Source organism: Haemorhous mexicanus, chromosome 28, assembly GCF_027477595.1.
Source record: "Haemorhous mexicanus isolate bHaeMex1 chromosome 28, bHaeMex1.pri, whole genome shotgun sequence".
Taxonomy (NCBI): Eukaryota; Metazoa; Chordata; class Aves; order Passeriformes; family Fringillidae; genus Haemorhous; species Haemorhous mexicanus.
Window position 1 is genome coordinate 1,888,726 of NC_082368.1, and position 13,739 is coordinate 1,902,464.

Below are 13,739 nucleotides of genomic sequence, written 5' to 3' on the forward strand. Positions count from 1 at the left end.
ATAACCAACAACTTACTCCTTTAAAATCTCACAACCTCTAAAACTAATATTTATCTAAACAATAAATCATTCTCAACCCCAAAATAATCCCATTCCTTCATTACTAACAGCAACAATAGTAAGTGTGTACATTGGAGGATTTAAATTTTGAGGTTACATGAGATGATCACCTCAGAGATTAAAAAGCTTGAAAACAAATTGCAGCAACTGCTTGAACCAAACTGTGCACAAGAGCAATAAGGAGGCTGAAAGATGAACAACAGGTACAGCCCCATGCTCAGCTCCAGCTTGAGGGACTGGGGTGATGCTACTTTTTGAAGGGCTGTGGGACAGGAGATAAGGAATTGCTGAGGAATATCAGCAGCAAGGAAGCCTGGAGGCCATGAAGAATGCCACAGGGATCCACCCAAATAACAGCTTCCCAGGGAAAAGGGTCCAGATGGTTTTTCTGGGAAAATCATGAGAAAAGCACACCACTCCATGATAAGAACCATGGTTGGCATTTCCCTGCTTTACCATATGTTGAACTCCATTTGGAAGTCCCACAACTTCCCCAAAAAATTAAACTGCCCCAGGCTGTTGTCAGCGATGAGAGGGAACCAGGCACCAGTTACAACCACCTGGGAAATGTGCCAGGGAACCTCACTGGCTGATGGGGCACCCATCACCCCACAACCAGTTCTCACCTCCGAGAGGTGCCCCCAGGAGTTGCAGGCAGTTCCCAGCCCTTGGGAAGAGCTCCCAGGATCAAGTGACCACCACTGGAAGCACTTCCATGGCCAGGGAGCTGCTCCCCACCCCTGGGAGCTGCTCTCATGGTGGTCACCAGCACCGGCCAGACCAGGCAGCCAGGAACACCTGGAATGTTGGGAGGGAAAGAAGCTCTATCCCCAGGAGAACATAACCAGTTTTAGAAAAATAAAGGAGAAAGGGAACAACTGAGCATGCAGCTCCACAGAGGGAGGAGGGAAGCAGAGATGAAACCCATACACACACCAGTCCTTCCAGCACTGGTTGGACCTGGAACACCTGGAATGTTAGGAGGGAAAGGCCAGAACACGTGGAATGTTGGGAGGGAAAGAGGCTCTGTCCCCATGAGAACATAACCAGTTTTAGAAAAAATAAAGGAGAAAGGGAACAACTGGGCAAGCAGCTCCACAGACAACAGGGCAGATGGGAAGCAGAAACACATACACACACCAGTCCTTCCAGCACGGGTCAGACCAGGAACACCTGGAACGGTGGGAGGGAGAGGCCAGCACACCGTTGGGAGGGAAGGACCTGAACACCAGGAGTGTCGGGAGGGAAGGGCCGGTCCCAAGCCCGGGGACCCCCGAGGGCCGGAGCGCGGGGACAGGCGCGACCTCCAACAGCCCCACAGGGCTCCGGCTGCGGGGGGAGCCGGGGAGGGAACCGGCCCACCGGAAAAACAAGAAAATTAGGAAACATTAAAAAAATGAGCAGAGTCAGTAAAGGGGCGAGGCCGCCCCAAGACATCCCCCAGACCACCCGCACTGGCAGGGACCTCGCAATCCCGGGTCACCCCGGGTCACCCCCAGCCCCTCACGGCCCCGGCCCGCGCTCACCCCGCCGAGCCGCCCGATGGCCTCCGCCAGGTCGCGGGCGCTGCGGCCGCTCGGCAGGTCCAGGTAGAAAGACTGTCCGCGGAGGGGCCGAGGGGAGGCCGTGCCGGCCATGGCCCTGCCCGGCCCCGAGCCGCCGGGAGCCCGCCGCTTGTCCGTGTTTAAATTCCGCCGCCCGCCCCGCCCCGCATGGCGGCCGCGCAGGGACACGCCGCTCCTGGCGAAGCCGCTCTCCGGGAGAAGGAGAGGCTGTGCCAGGGGCGCAGGTGGCGCGGGGCGCACACGGGGCACACCGAGCACACCGGGCCGCCCGCCCAGCCCCACCGCTCCCGTCCGGGCACGGCCGCACCAACCCCGACCGCGCTTCCTCCGCTCCCGCCTGCGCCACAACTTTGTCCCGCCGCGGCCGCCGTCCCCTCCCTCTGCAGGCCCAAGATGGCGGCGCCCGGCGGGGCGGGCGCGGCCCCGATGGCGATGGCGATCCCGATCCCGGCCCCCATCCTGCTCCCAGAGCCGCCGCCCTTCCCGGCATGGCTCGCAGCGCGGCTGGATGCGCTGGGGCTGGACCGCGCCGTGTACGGCGCCTACATCGAGGGGCTGCTGCGAGAGGAGGAAAGCGACGAGGAGCGGCTGGAGGCGCTGCGGGCCGTCCTGGCCGCCTGCCTGGTAAGGGCGGGGGTCGCTCCGCGGCCCCGAGCCAGCGGGGTCTCGCCGTCCGCCCCGTGCCGAGGAGCGCGCCGGGGCTCCCCTGCAGCCCGCCGAGGGGCTGCGGCCTCCACGGGCTCCGTGGGTCCGGGGGAGGACGGGCGGGGCGGCTCTCCGCAGCCCTGGGTGCATCAGTCCCTTCCCGGAGCGGGTTACCCCTGGTGTGGGAGGACACCACATCCAGGGACTTTTTCTGCCCCCACCCGCGAGCCTTGCGGGGTTTTCGGTGCTTGTTTGGGGATGTTGTGCCAGGTTCGGGCTGGTGGGAGCTCTGTGGAAGGGGCTGTTCGCGGGGATCCCCCTGGTTTGGGTGCAGCGCTCAGGGTTCACCCCGAGCTGGGCGGTCTGGCAGTGCCAGGTGGGCATCGAGAGGTGACTTTTCATGGTAAATGCTCTGGAGGAGGCTGGGGCGGTGCTCTGGTGCCTCACCCTCGCGGTGTCTGTCAGGAACCGGATCCCGCTGGGGCTGGGACGGACAGGAACAGCCGTGGGTGGGCAGCGCTTGCCTCTGCTCCTGCCGGGTTCCTGCGAGCCAGGAGAGCGCAGGGAGGGATTTCTCTTGGACAATCCTCCTTGTATGATTTTTACAGTGTCTGTGTTTCGGGGTTTTTCAAAAATGGATGTTTCATAGTGTAAAAGGTTAAATCATGAGTAGTGCTCCTATTGGGAACTGTCTGCTCAGTGGCTGTCACTCATTTCCTCCCAAAATATCAGTGTGGGAGCACAAAACCCAGAGGGACTGGGAGGGTCCAATCAGCTGTTTGTCATCACAGGTATGACACCATTCCTCCTGTACACTGACTGTGCTATCCCACTTCTAGGGTTTCCTAAAAGCCAGAGCACCCTCTCCTGCCGTCCCTGTCCCTTCCCCACCCTGGGGCACAGCAGGGAGCTCCTTCAGCCGTGGCAGCACAGCTTGGAGCCTAAAAGAGCCTGAGAACCAAACGGTGCCTCCTGAGGGATGGAGCCAGATGTCTTTGCAAAGTGCTGCTCTGCAGTCGAGGTTAATTAACCTCCCTGTAATTACCAGACTTCATTCCATCCCCATTGCTGTGCCTGGCCCTTTCCAGGCCTGGCAAGTGTGTCCTGGCTGAGCAGTGCTGGCTGGAATATTCCCCTTTCCTGATATTCCAGTTTTCTGCTGTTTCCCCTTTTCTGCTCAGTGCTCAGTTCCCTTCTGTGCTGCTGCTGCCAGGACTGAGCAGCTGTGGGGTCCCTCCAGTCCAGGGCTGCTCAACTCCATGAGTTGAGCCTCATTTGCTGTTTCTGGCTCACTTTGATTTTTCTGCCATTCCTGTAAAACATTTTTGTCTCTTGAACCCTCAGACTTTGTAATTATTCTTTGTAGTCCGTTCTTTTTAAATTTCTTTTTTGTTTCTTTATTTTTAGACTATGTGCTTATTTCTGTACTGACTTTTGAAACAGTGTTTTGTTTGGTGAATTTGGGGGTTTTCTTGCCAACTCTCTTCTCCTAGCTCCATACACAAATTACAGGGGATTTTTTTTGTTCACTTGTTTGTATTTCACAAACACTATTAAAATAAGGTGACATCTCAAGTGACATCTGCTGTCATGTCCATGGTTCCTCAGTCCTGATCATGTCTTGCACTAGTGATTTTCTACCATTCCTAATCAAGAAACCTAAAATTGAGTTCTATTTCTGTCCAGTTCTTCTCTTTAAACCAGACAGAATCCACCTCACTGTATTTTCCATGGTTGATTTTTTTTTCTGTATTTACTGAATGCCAAACCAACATCATTTCTTTGTTTGGAAATATTTGGTGGTGGCCCCTGAGCTCTGTGACCCCCATCAGTGGTGTTGGCTCTCAACAAAATGGAGCAAATGCCAGTGGGCTCCAAGACATTCAGCACCTTTAGGTAACAAATTTAAGCAGGGGAAAAACCACCTGCAGGAGCACAGCTAGAGAGAGGAGTGAGGAGCTGTGAGAGCTCTGCAGGATCAGGAGCTGCTCCAGGCACCACAGCAGGGATTGCCCTGAGATTCTGTGGTGGGACCATGGTGAGGCAGCAGTGCAGCCCCTGGAGATCCACGTGGGAGCAGAGATTCTCCTGCAGCCCCTGGAGATCCACGTGGGAGCAGAGATTCTCCTGCAGCCCCTGGAGATTCATGTGGGAGCAGAGATTCTCCTGCAGCCCCTGGAGATCCACGTGGAAACAGAGATTCTCCTGCAGCCCCTGGAGGAGGCCCTGCCGGAGCAGGGGGATGTGTCCCACTGCCACTTCTAAGTGGTGGTTGATGTTCCAGGCGGGTCAAGGGGGACCAGGATGTCCCTGCAGGTGGGAGGTGATAGTCTCTCAGCACCAGCACAGGGGTTCCAGCTCTGCACTGGCCCTGAGCTGTGATTTATCCCATGTCATTTATTCCATTCCATGAGCTTGGTGTGGAGGTAGCACTGAGTCACTTCCCTGTGGCCTTGCTCAGGAAGAGAGAGGATGCAGGGCAGGAGGCTTGGGGAGCCAAGACCCCCAATGGCCTTGTGGCTGTACCTGCACAGCCACCCTTGTGGAACCCACGTGTGTCAGAGTGTCCATGTGCACAGTGACCAGGCATCCCAGGGAAACCAGAGTCCTGTATGTGTTTAACAGGCAGATTTGGGGTGAAAAGCTGTTCCTGAGCTGGCTGCTGGGTGTGCAGATCCTTTGTAGCTGCTGCTTTTCTTGTGTGACTGTGTAAGAACCCAAGAAATTCCTCTGGCTGCCCTGGAGGATGCAAGACCCTGTCAGAAAGCTCAGAGACCTTGGCACAGAGACCAAGACCTCTGTGCCTTTGATTCAGCCCTTAGAAAAAACAATTATCAACCTTTATATGAAAGATTATAAGCCACAAAGTTTAAGTAGAATGACAGTGAATTTATCACAGAGTGAAAACCAGATTTTTTGAAGTTTTTAGAATGAGAGTTCAAGAGGCAAGATAGAAAAATCTGGGCATGTCCAGCCTTTCTCCTTCTTAGCCTCCATCTTCTGCTGTGATGGTGGCACTTTTAGACTGGTTTAGAGTAGAAGCTCACTGTCTAACATAGGTGATAGGTATTGGAAAGTAATTGTAAATATTGTATAAGTAGTTTGTAGTATGATAACACCGCCCCAGGGGAGGCAGAGTGCCTCTGACTGTCTTGCTGAGCAGACCTCAGCTAGACAAAAGAAAAAATTTTATAGATAAGATACAATAAACAGCCTTGAAACCAAGAAATGAAAAGCTCTGACTCCTTCTTCGACCACCGAGCTAAGAAAAGAGATTTTTCTAAGGTATCTCAGAGTCATTCTGACCAGCTAGAGATCCCGAGGTGACTGGTACTTGTTTGAAGCAGCCAACTCTGTTCCAGATCTGAGGAGTCTCTTTTCCCTTTCTAGGAAGAAGATCTCTTGAATGATGTGTGCAGGGAGGTTGTGGAGAGGTGGTCTGTCTCCCAGGTCGTTGATTCCAAAGAGGAGAAAGAAGGTAGAGTGCTGTGCCTTGGGGTGCTGTGCCCTGGTCCTCAGTGGGGTGTGACCTGCAGGGCCTCACCTCAAAGGGAACTTTGTGTTTGTCCTGGTTGAAATTAAACCAATGCTGCCCCATGGCTGCAGGTCTGACCTGCCTCTCACTCCACTGCTGCTCAGTTACTCTTTCACCTGGCATGGGGATGAGCAGCTTCACTTTGGGCTGCCCCAGCATTTGCTGCTCTTTGGGTTTATCATCCTGTAGGGGAAAAGTGGTTGGTTTTGGTTTTTTTTTTTTCTTGTTTGTGGGGTTTTTGGCTTTCTGTTGTTGTTTTGGGTTTTTTTTTTTGGTGGTGGTTGTTTGGTTTTTTGTTTGTTTTTTTGGTTGGTTTTTGTTTTGTTTGGGATTTTTTTTGTGTGTGTGTGGTTTAGGTTTTTGTTGGTGGGGTTTTTTTTTCTACAGGATTTTTTTTCTGATGAAATGGTTATTAAGGTCCAGCCTAACCATTCTGTGGTTTTTTCAGAAACCTCTTTTCCCAGCACGTCCAGGGCTGTCTCTGCTCAGTGCTGGCACTGCAGCTATTATGGTACAGAAACCTGTGCTGCTTCTGTCTCTGGCAGTCTGGAAAGCAGCTGGTTTGTCCAACTGCAGTGCCCCTGTGAGAGCTGGGCTGTCCCTGCTGCTGCTGCTGACCCCACTCTATTTCCAACATTTTCCCTTACCACTCTCCTTTTTTTTGCCATAACTGCTTGCTGGAGGAAGCTCTGTGAGGCTGCTCCTTCCCCAGCCCCACTGTGCCTGTGTCCCCTCCCTGAATCCATCCCTTGTCCTCAGCTGGGAGCCAAGACTGGCCCTGTCCGTGCGTGGGGAGGTTTGTCCTGGTCCCTTGTGCAGTGGGGCTGTGAGCTGGGAGGGTTTGTGGTTCAAGCACGGATCAGTGACATTGCAGTGGCACAGACCTGACAGGGGATCCTGACAATGGAATGTCCCTTTGGTCTAAATCCTGCTTTTTGTTGGTTTTGCATTTTCTTGTTGCCTCTGGTTGCAAACAGCTCATTGTCAGTGCCTGATGTCACCCAGGAATGGCTCTGGCAGCGAGTCCCTGGTCACTGCATCAGCCCCAGCACCCCCTCTGCCTCTCCCCTGCATGGACACAGCAGCTCCACCACTCAGCAGCTCAGTGGCTTTCTCCAGAAATCCTGGAATTCTGCTCTTGGCCTCACCTTGCCTTTGGCTGGGGACAGGGAGAAGTTAATGCTGTTCCATGCATTAAATAAAATAAATTCCTCTTGAGGAAGTGACTAGGATTGTTGGAGCTGCTGCTGGGCTCCTCCTGCTCCTGACAGTGCTCACCCACAGGGATTTTTCTTGTTATAAAAAGGCAGCACAGTGTGTCTGGATTAATGAAATTCCAGGGTGAAATTATATCACAGGGGTTCCATAAAAGAATAAATCCCCACTGAAGTGTGTATCCACTCAGAATAACAGTCCTGATGATAAGTGATTAACAGACTAAAAAAAAATTGGTGTCGAAACCCAGATGCCATTTTAGGAAATGGGCAGTGGAATTTCAGTGTTAAAAGGTAAATCAGCTGTTGGTTTCTCTTGGTTGAAAAGAAAGGGAGAGCATGGAACTGATCCCTCACTTCAGGTTCTCAGAATTTCTCTTTGATGGGGGTTAAGTACATATTAAATAAACTTATTAAGCTGCTTTGAAGCAGAAGAGAATGTGATTTGGAGTCAAATGGATTTTCATTAGCCAGGGCCTGACTGATTCCAGTTTCATTGTGAAACTTCCCTTACCCCAGGAATAACAATGTCTGCTCCAGGAATAACAGTGTCTGGTGGTGGCTGGGTGCAGCCCAGGGAATTCCCCTCCAAGAGAAGCACAGGGTGCCATCACCTGTCACCTCAGCGTGTCAGCCCCATGCTGGCCCTAGCCAGCCCTGAGGTGGCTCCTCAGCAGCTCCATCTCTCCCAGATCCCAGCTGGAATTCCCCAAAGCAGCTGGCTTTGACAGCACCACTGGTGCCCTTGGGAAAAGCTCAGGGGTGTTTTGGGGTGAGACATCTCCCTCTGGGTGGAGCTGCAGAGGGAGCAGGCAGTGAGTGACACCAGGGCCTCAGTGGCCTTGTCTGTGCCCTGGGCTGACACTGTCACTCCTCTTCTGCCAGATGAGGTCCAGGCCATTGCCAGCATGATGGAGAAGCAGGCCAGGATAGTGGTGAAGCCCAAGGAGGTGTCCCAGGAGGAGAAGCAGAGGAAGGCTGCGCTCCTGGCCCAGTATGCCAACGTGACTGACGAGGAGGAATATCCTTTTCCTGCACTGCTGGGGGCTCTGAGGGACATTAGCTGCTCTAAACCTCCTCAAACAATGCCCTCCCAGCTCTGCAGGGTCTGCTGGGGAAGCTTTGCAGTCTTTCTTCAATAAAATAACTGCCATGGACAAAGCATGGGAGCTCCTGTTTGTGGAGGGCTGTGAGCAGATGCTCCTGGGAGGGTTTGTCCCCAGCAGCACGTGGCCGTGGCTCTTTGCCCAGCCCAGGTGTGTGGCAGGAGAGCAATGAATGCCCCCATCCCTCAGCTGGTGCTGATCTCTCTTGCTTTTCCAGGAGAAATCTGCTGAAATAATCCTTTACAGAGAGAGTGTGTGGAGTGGGAGTGTTAGAAGTTAACTCTTCATGGTGCTGAAGAATGAGCTCTTCCCTGCTCAGCAGAGTGAATTGTGGGCAACTGCATCTGGCCCTGGAGCAGCAGGAGCTGAGGGTGGGAGCTGTGCATACCTGGTCTGTGAGAGTCCAGCTGCTTCTTCCTGGCTTTATAAGGCTGTTATTTAAGTGAAGTGTGGCTGTAGAGAGGCACAAGATCATTACTGATGTCTGTGTTTCCTTAATTCTCTCACTGGTGGGGATGAACAGGATGGATTGACGGCAGCTGTAAATATTGGATCAGAAAAATGTATCCTTTGCATTCCTGGTGACTCAGGCTGCTTGGCAGGCAGGCAGGCAGCCTCCATGGTGAGTTTCCCATCCTTCTCTCCCTGTGCTGGTCTCCCTGTTTCTGTAGGGCCACCTTTTAAGCTTGGGGATTGGTTTTTCTCTCTGTGTCCCCTGACCTTGCTCATAGTGACAGTAACAGTCCATGTGCTCAGTGTGCAGCACTCACACCAACCCTGCCATGCATTTCCTTCTCCTCCCCTCTTTCCCTCTTCCACCTTTTTACAGCTTCATAGAACATGCTTATTGATGAGGACAGTGCCCCCAGAACATCAGGTTAATGTTAACCGGTGTCCAGAGAGGGAGATTGTCAGGAATGAAGCTTGGCAGGCCATGGTGCAGCTGAACACTCAGGGTGGGCAGGACCAAGGGGCCTGTGTCTGTCTCAGAATTGGGACCATCCTTGAGCTCCCAGGTGGCAAATTTAAGATGGAAGCAGGTTTTATCACATAATTAAATACGAAACCTAAGTTATTCTTGTCCCTACATTAGGGACATGTGTGTACCTGTCTGTCTGCACATACACACATGTATGTACACATATGTATGTGTTCAGACATGTCACACACAGCTGCAGTGAACCCACTCGAGGCTGTGCCCTGGGTGTTTGCTTCCTTTCATGTTTGTAGAGGTTTGACATGTATTTTTACACATCAGTCTTAAGAACCAGTAGGCAACCTCTTTTTTCTAGGAAAAAACCAGAATCACCAAGGTTGGAGAAGCTCTCTCAGACTGAGTCCAACCATTCCCCCATCACTGCCAAGGCCACCACTAACCCCTGTCCCCGAGTGCCAATGCCTGACCACCCTTTCCATGAAGTAGTTTTTCCAATATCCGACCTAAACCTCTCCTGGCATAGCTTGAGGCTGTTTCCTCTTGCCCCGTCCCTGTTCCCTGGGAGAAGAGCCCGACCCCCACCTGGCTGCACCCTCTTGTTGGGGAGTTGTGGAGAGTGAGAAGGTCCCCCCTGAGCCTCCTTTTCTCCAGGCTGAGCCCCTTTCCAGCTCCTTCTGCCACTCCTCATCCAACTTGTGCTCCAGACCCTTCCTTCTCTAGGAGTGGATATTTTTTCAACCTGACTTTTCTTTCTGGAAAAGCAACCAGAGATTCCTTCTCCTTTCTGCATTCCTCATTCCCCAATTCCATCCCTGCCTGGTGAGGAAGTAGGGAGTCAGAAAGTGAGGGGCGAGGTAGAACAAACCTCCCATGTGCCAAGGCACTGTCTCAGGTGCCCTCAGCCAGAGCGTTGCTGGCCCTTAGCCTGCCCCCTTAGCGCTGTTCCGAAACACCAACGTGGAGGATGTGCTGAATGCCAGGAAGCTGGAGCGGGAGCTGCTGCGGGATGAGTTCCAGAAGAAGAAAGAGCAGGATAAACTGCAGAGGGAGAAGGACAAGCTGGCCAAGCAGGAGCGGAAGGAGAAGGAGAAGAAACGAACACAGAAAGGCGAGCGGAAGCGGTAGCTGGTGATTTCCAGTTGGACTCTCAAAGGATAAAATTAATTCTGAATATGGTGTGTGTTTAAAAAGCAGCAAGAATTCCAGGCACGTGGCTGGGAGCAGTTCTTGGAAAGTGGTGCCTTTTTTTTTTCTTTTTGTTTTTGTTTTGTTACATAGCAGAACAGAATCTCTGAGCAGCTCCTGGACTCAGTGTGCCCTGTGCTTGTGGTATCAGTGTCCCGGTCAGTGCTCGTGGCCAGTGTCTCTACCAAAGAAGGGTGAAGTGGTTATGTCTGTCTTGTTAAATTGATCCATTTTTACTTCTGACCACCTGGGAGCAGAGCATGGTGTTGGAGCAGCCCTTGCACTGGCTGTGGTTTAAGCTGAGCCTGTCCTGTCACAAGGCAGGACACGCTGCCCCGGGGCACACATGAATTCATTGACACAAGCCTTGAAAAATGTCTTTGCAAATCCCTGAGGCCAACACTCCAGCCCTGCTCAGGCTGGGGAGCAGGACTGGAGCTGAGCTGGGCACGGGGCAGTGCTGGGCTGCAGCAGAAGAATGGGATGTGTGAAATGGAGCTGAACTGCAGTCACCTGTGAACTGTGAGGGAAACACCACCTGGGCAGGAGCATTGGCCTCAGCAGCAGCAAACCAAACTCCTACCACAGTTTTAGGACTCCAGAGAGTGGAAAATGGTGCTCCCTGATGTTCTGTGGCGTGAACATGGACTGTTACTTCCACAGCTGTTGCCAGGGTGAAGCTTTGAAGCTGGTTTGGCACAAGCAGGGTGAGCCAGGGATGCACCGGGGTCGCTGCCCATTGAGCACAGCTGCCATCAGGAACTGCAGTGCTCCTCCTGAATGCTCCTCCCCCCAAAGGGCTCATCCCTGCTGCTCCAGCCTTTTTGTGATGGTGTTGCTTGCTGGGGAAGGAGAACACTAATCCTGTGAACTGAGGGGGAAGGAGGGGCTGTGGGAGGAACGGGTGTGCCTGGGCTCTGTGCTGCAGCATGCTCCAGGTGTTTGCTGTGAGGTGACCTGTGCTGAGCTCCTGTGCTCCTGCACTCCCAGGGTGCCCAGCGCCGCTTTCAGCACCGCTCTGACTCCGGGGCCAGGCCTCCCCCTCAAGCTGCTGCTGTGTGTGTGTGAGTCTCCAGCTGCTTTATCTTTGGACTTGAATAATAAATCTTGATTGGCCAAAAAGTCGGTTCCTGAGTGATGTTGCCATTCATGATGGCAGTGCCAGTGGTGTGTCCTGTGTCCTTGCTGGCCCCTTGCCCGGCAGCAGCATTTCTGAAGGCTTGCCTGTTGCTGCCTTGGTGCAGATGCAGCTTCATTCATGCCTTGTTTCTCAGGGCTGTGGTGCCCTCTTTCCTGGGAGCTGACCCAGCTGTGCTGCTCCCCAGGGCTCTCTTCCCAGCCTGGCCTGGTGCACTGTGCTGGTTCCTGGTTGGTATTTCAGGTGGCTCAGGCAGCTGCCAGGGTGTGGGACTGCGGTGGAACAGGGCAGAGGGCAGCTCTTGAGGGAGGGGGTGTCACTCAGCCCCAGCTCCACAGGCTAGCTCTCACATCCTCATGCCCTGGAGCCCTGTGCACCAGCCGTGGGCTGAGGCTGGGCGAGGCACTGGCTCTGCCTGAGGCAGCCCTGGCCACCTGCAGGGCTCAGGAGGCTGGCACCATGGGTGAGCTCACCTCCTGCTGGCATCCCACTTGCTGTGGCAGCAGCTGCTGCCCATCCTTGTCAGCTGAAGTGGCTTTTCCCAGAGCTCTGTGACCTGGCACTGAACTGCCCAGCCCTTGGCTTCCAAGGAAACTGCAAGCTGAGGGCCGGAGCTGCCTATCTGCATGGCATGGCCCACCTGAGGCTGTCAAGGCCTCCTGAGACCTTTGGTTGTGAGGGTCCAGGGAAGGGCAGCATTCACCTCTTCAGGGGAGGAGGCCCTGAGCCCATTCTGCCCACTGCTGTGCTCCAGAGCCTGTCCAGGAACAACAGGCTACACCATTCTGTGTGTGCACATCCATGGGAGTCCGCATGGATGCAAGAAGGGCACAGTCACACACACAGTGGGAACTGGCTCCCACAGCCCTGCAGATCCCTCTGCAGGGCACCACTGTCCCCTGCACTCCCAGCCAGGCACAGGGCTGGCCCAGGCTCTTACGTCTCTGGCTAAACCAAGGCACTCTGTGAGGGACAGGGATCAAGAGCAAGGGCAAGTCCAGCCCTGTGGCTTCCAGCAGCTGTCCTGGGGCAGAGTGGAACTGTGGCCAGAAGCAGCACCACTAGTGTTGGAAACTCAAAGTGAGCTGATGCTTCCCAGCCCATGAGGCTGCAGGGCTGCACCCTCTGCCCACCCCACGGTCCTGCCCCTGCCCCCCAGGACTGTGGGCCCACCCCTTCCCATGCTAGCAGTTTGTGCCATGGATCAGGTGCCCAGGCAGGCAGCAACTCAGCTTTTGGAGCTCCAGCCACTGCTGCTCCATTCAGGACAGTCAGCAGTGCACAGCTGGCACTGACAGCATGGAGTTATTTATAGAGCAGGAATACTCTGGACTCACCCCTAAGATTCCCAATGCAATGACAGAATTGCTGCATCAGCCTTCCCTGGCAGTGCAGAGCTTGGAGCTGAGACATTTGCAGGGAAGAAGCATTCCCTACTCTGGCTCCCTTGGCATGTCTGATGTTATGGTCACAGCTGTCTCCAGAGAGGCATTTCAGCCTCCCCTCTGCTTTATCCTGATCACAGTTCCATAACAGACTAGGTGCTGCCCCCGGTACCGGTTCAGGCTCAAGGAGCCCGCCCTGGAAACACACTTGCGGAACAGAAGCTCTTCAACAAAAATGAATTTATTTCTTATAGACAACTCCAGTCAGCACAGTCAGTTTTGCTTTAACATCAACACAGCCTGGGTCAAACGGAACAACCCCCAGTGCAGTGGCTGTTAGGAAGCTGTGCTTGTTCTGCCCCTCTCACCCGGCAGCACTCCTGTCGTTGCCGTGATCACACCCCACCTTCTGCTGAACCTTTCTCAGTCATTTCTGCACATCATCTAATGCCAATTTATCTAATGCCATCACCCCTTCTGCATATCAGCATTCCCAGCAGCAGGAAGGACAGAGCCATGTGGGTACCAGGGTGTGCAGGCATGGTCAGCTCAATAACTTTAACCCACTGTTAAAGTGTGTTTCCCAGGGCTACTCTGTCCCGAGCACCAGCATTGGGTGCTGGTGAATCCATCACTCCTGCTCCTAAAGACTGAGAGCTGCAAGCAAACACCAGTGCTGGGAGCTGCCCAAATGCAGAAGGGAACTAAGAAGTCTAGAAGTTGACAATCAAATTTCAAACCAAACTAGTAACTTTAAGAAAATCCAAATTTCAGAACTTGGCACGACCTTTTCTGAAGTTAAATTAAAAACAACGCTCATTATTGAAGCTCCTTCACAGCTCTGCAGGACAATCCTGTCTGCCTGTCGTAGTTTGATTATGCTTAAATACTTTACAACAGTAGTTCATTTGTTCCCAAGAGCATTCCAAATACCTGAACACATTCACTAAATTCATGGTTTCACACAGC

General features: G+C 53.4%; 1 protein-coding gene across 2 annotated transcripts; it reads left to right on the top strand.

Annotated features, from left to right (window-relative positions):
- Positions 1-1,765: 1,765 nt before the first annotated feature.
- Positions 1,766-11,369, top strand: CCDC43 (coiled-coil domain containing 43). 2 transcript variants are annotated; one of them, XM_059869245.1, is made up of 5 exons: positions 1,766-2,249; positions 5,661-5,748; positions 7,905-8,040; positions 8,633-8,688; positions 10,000-11,369. In XM_059869245.1, exons 1-5 carry the CDS (start codon positions 1,773-1,775, stop codon positions 10,185-10,187), a joined length of 945 nt encoding a protein of 314 aa, XP_059725228.1. In that variant the 5' UTR covers positions 1,766-1,772; the 3' UTR covers positions 10,188-11,369. The 2 variants fall into 2 exon arrangements, with proteins under 2 accessions (XP_059725228.1, XP_059725229.1); XM_059869246.1 differs by having other exon boundaries at positions 8,633-8,747; positions 9,418-10,088.
- The last annotated feature ends 2,370 nt before the right edge of the window (positions 11,370-13,739 follow it).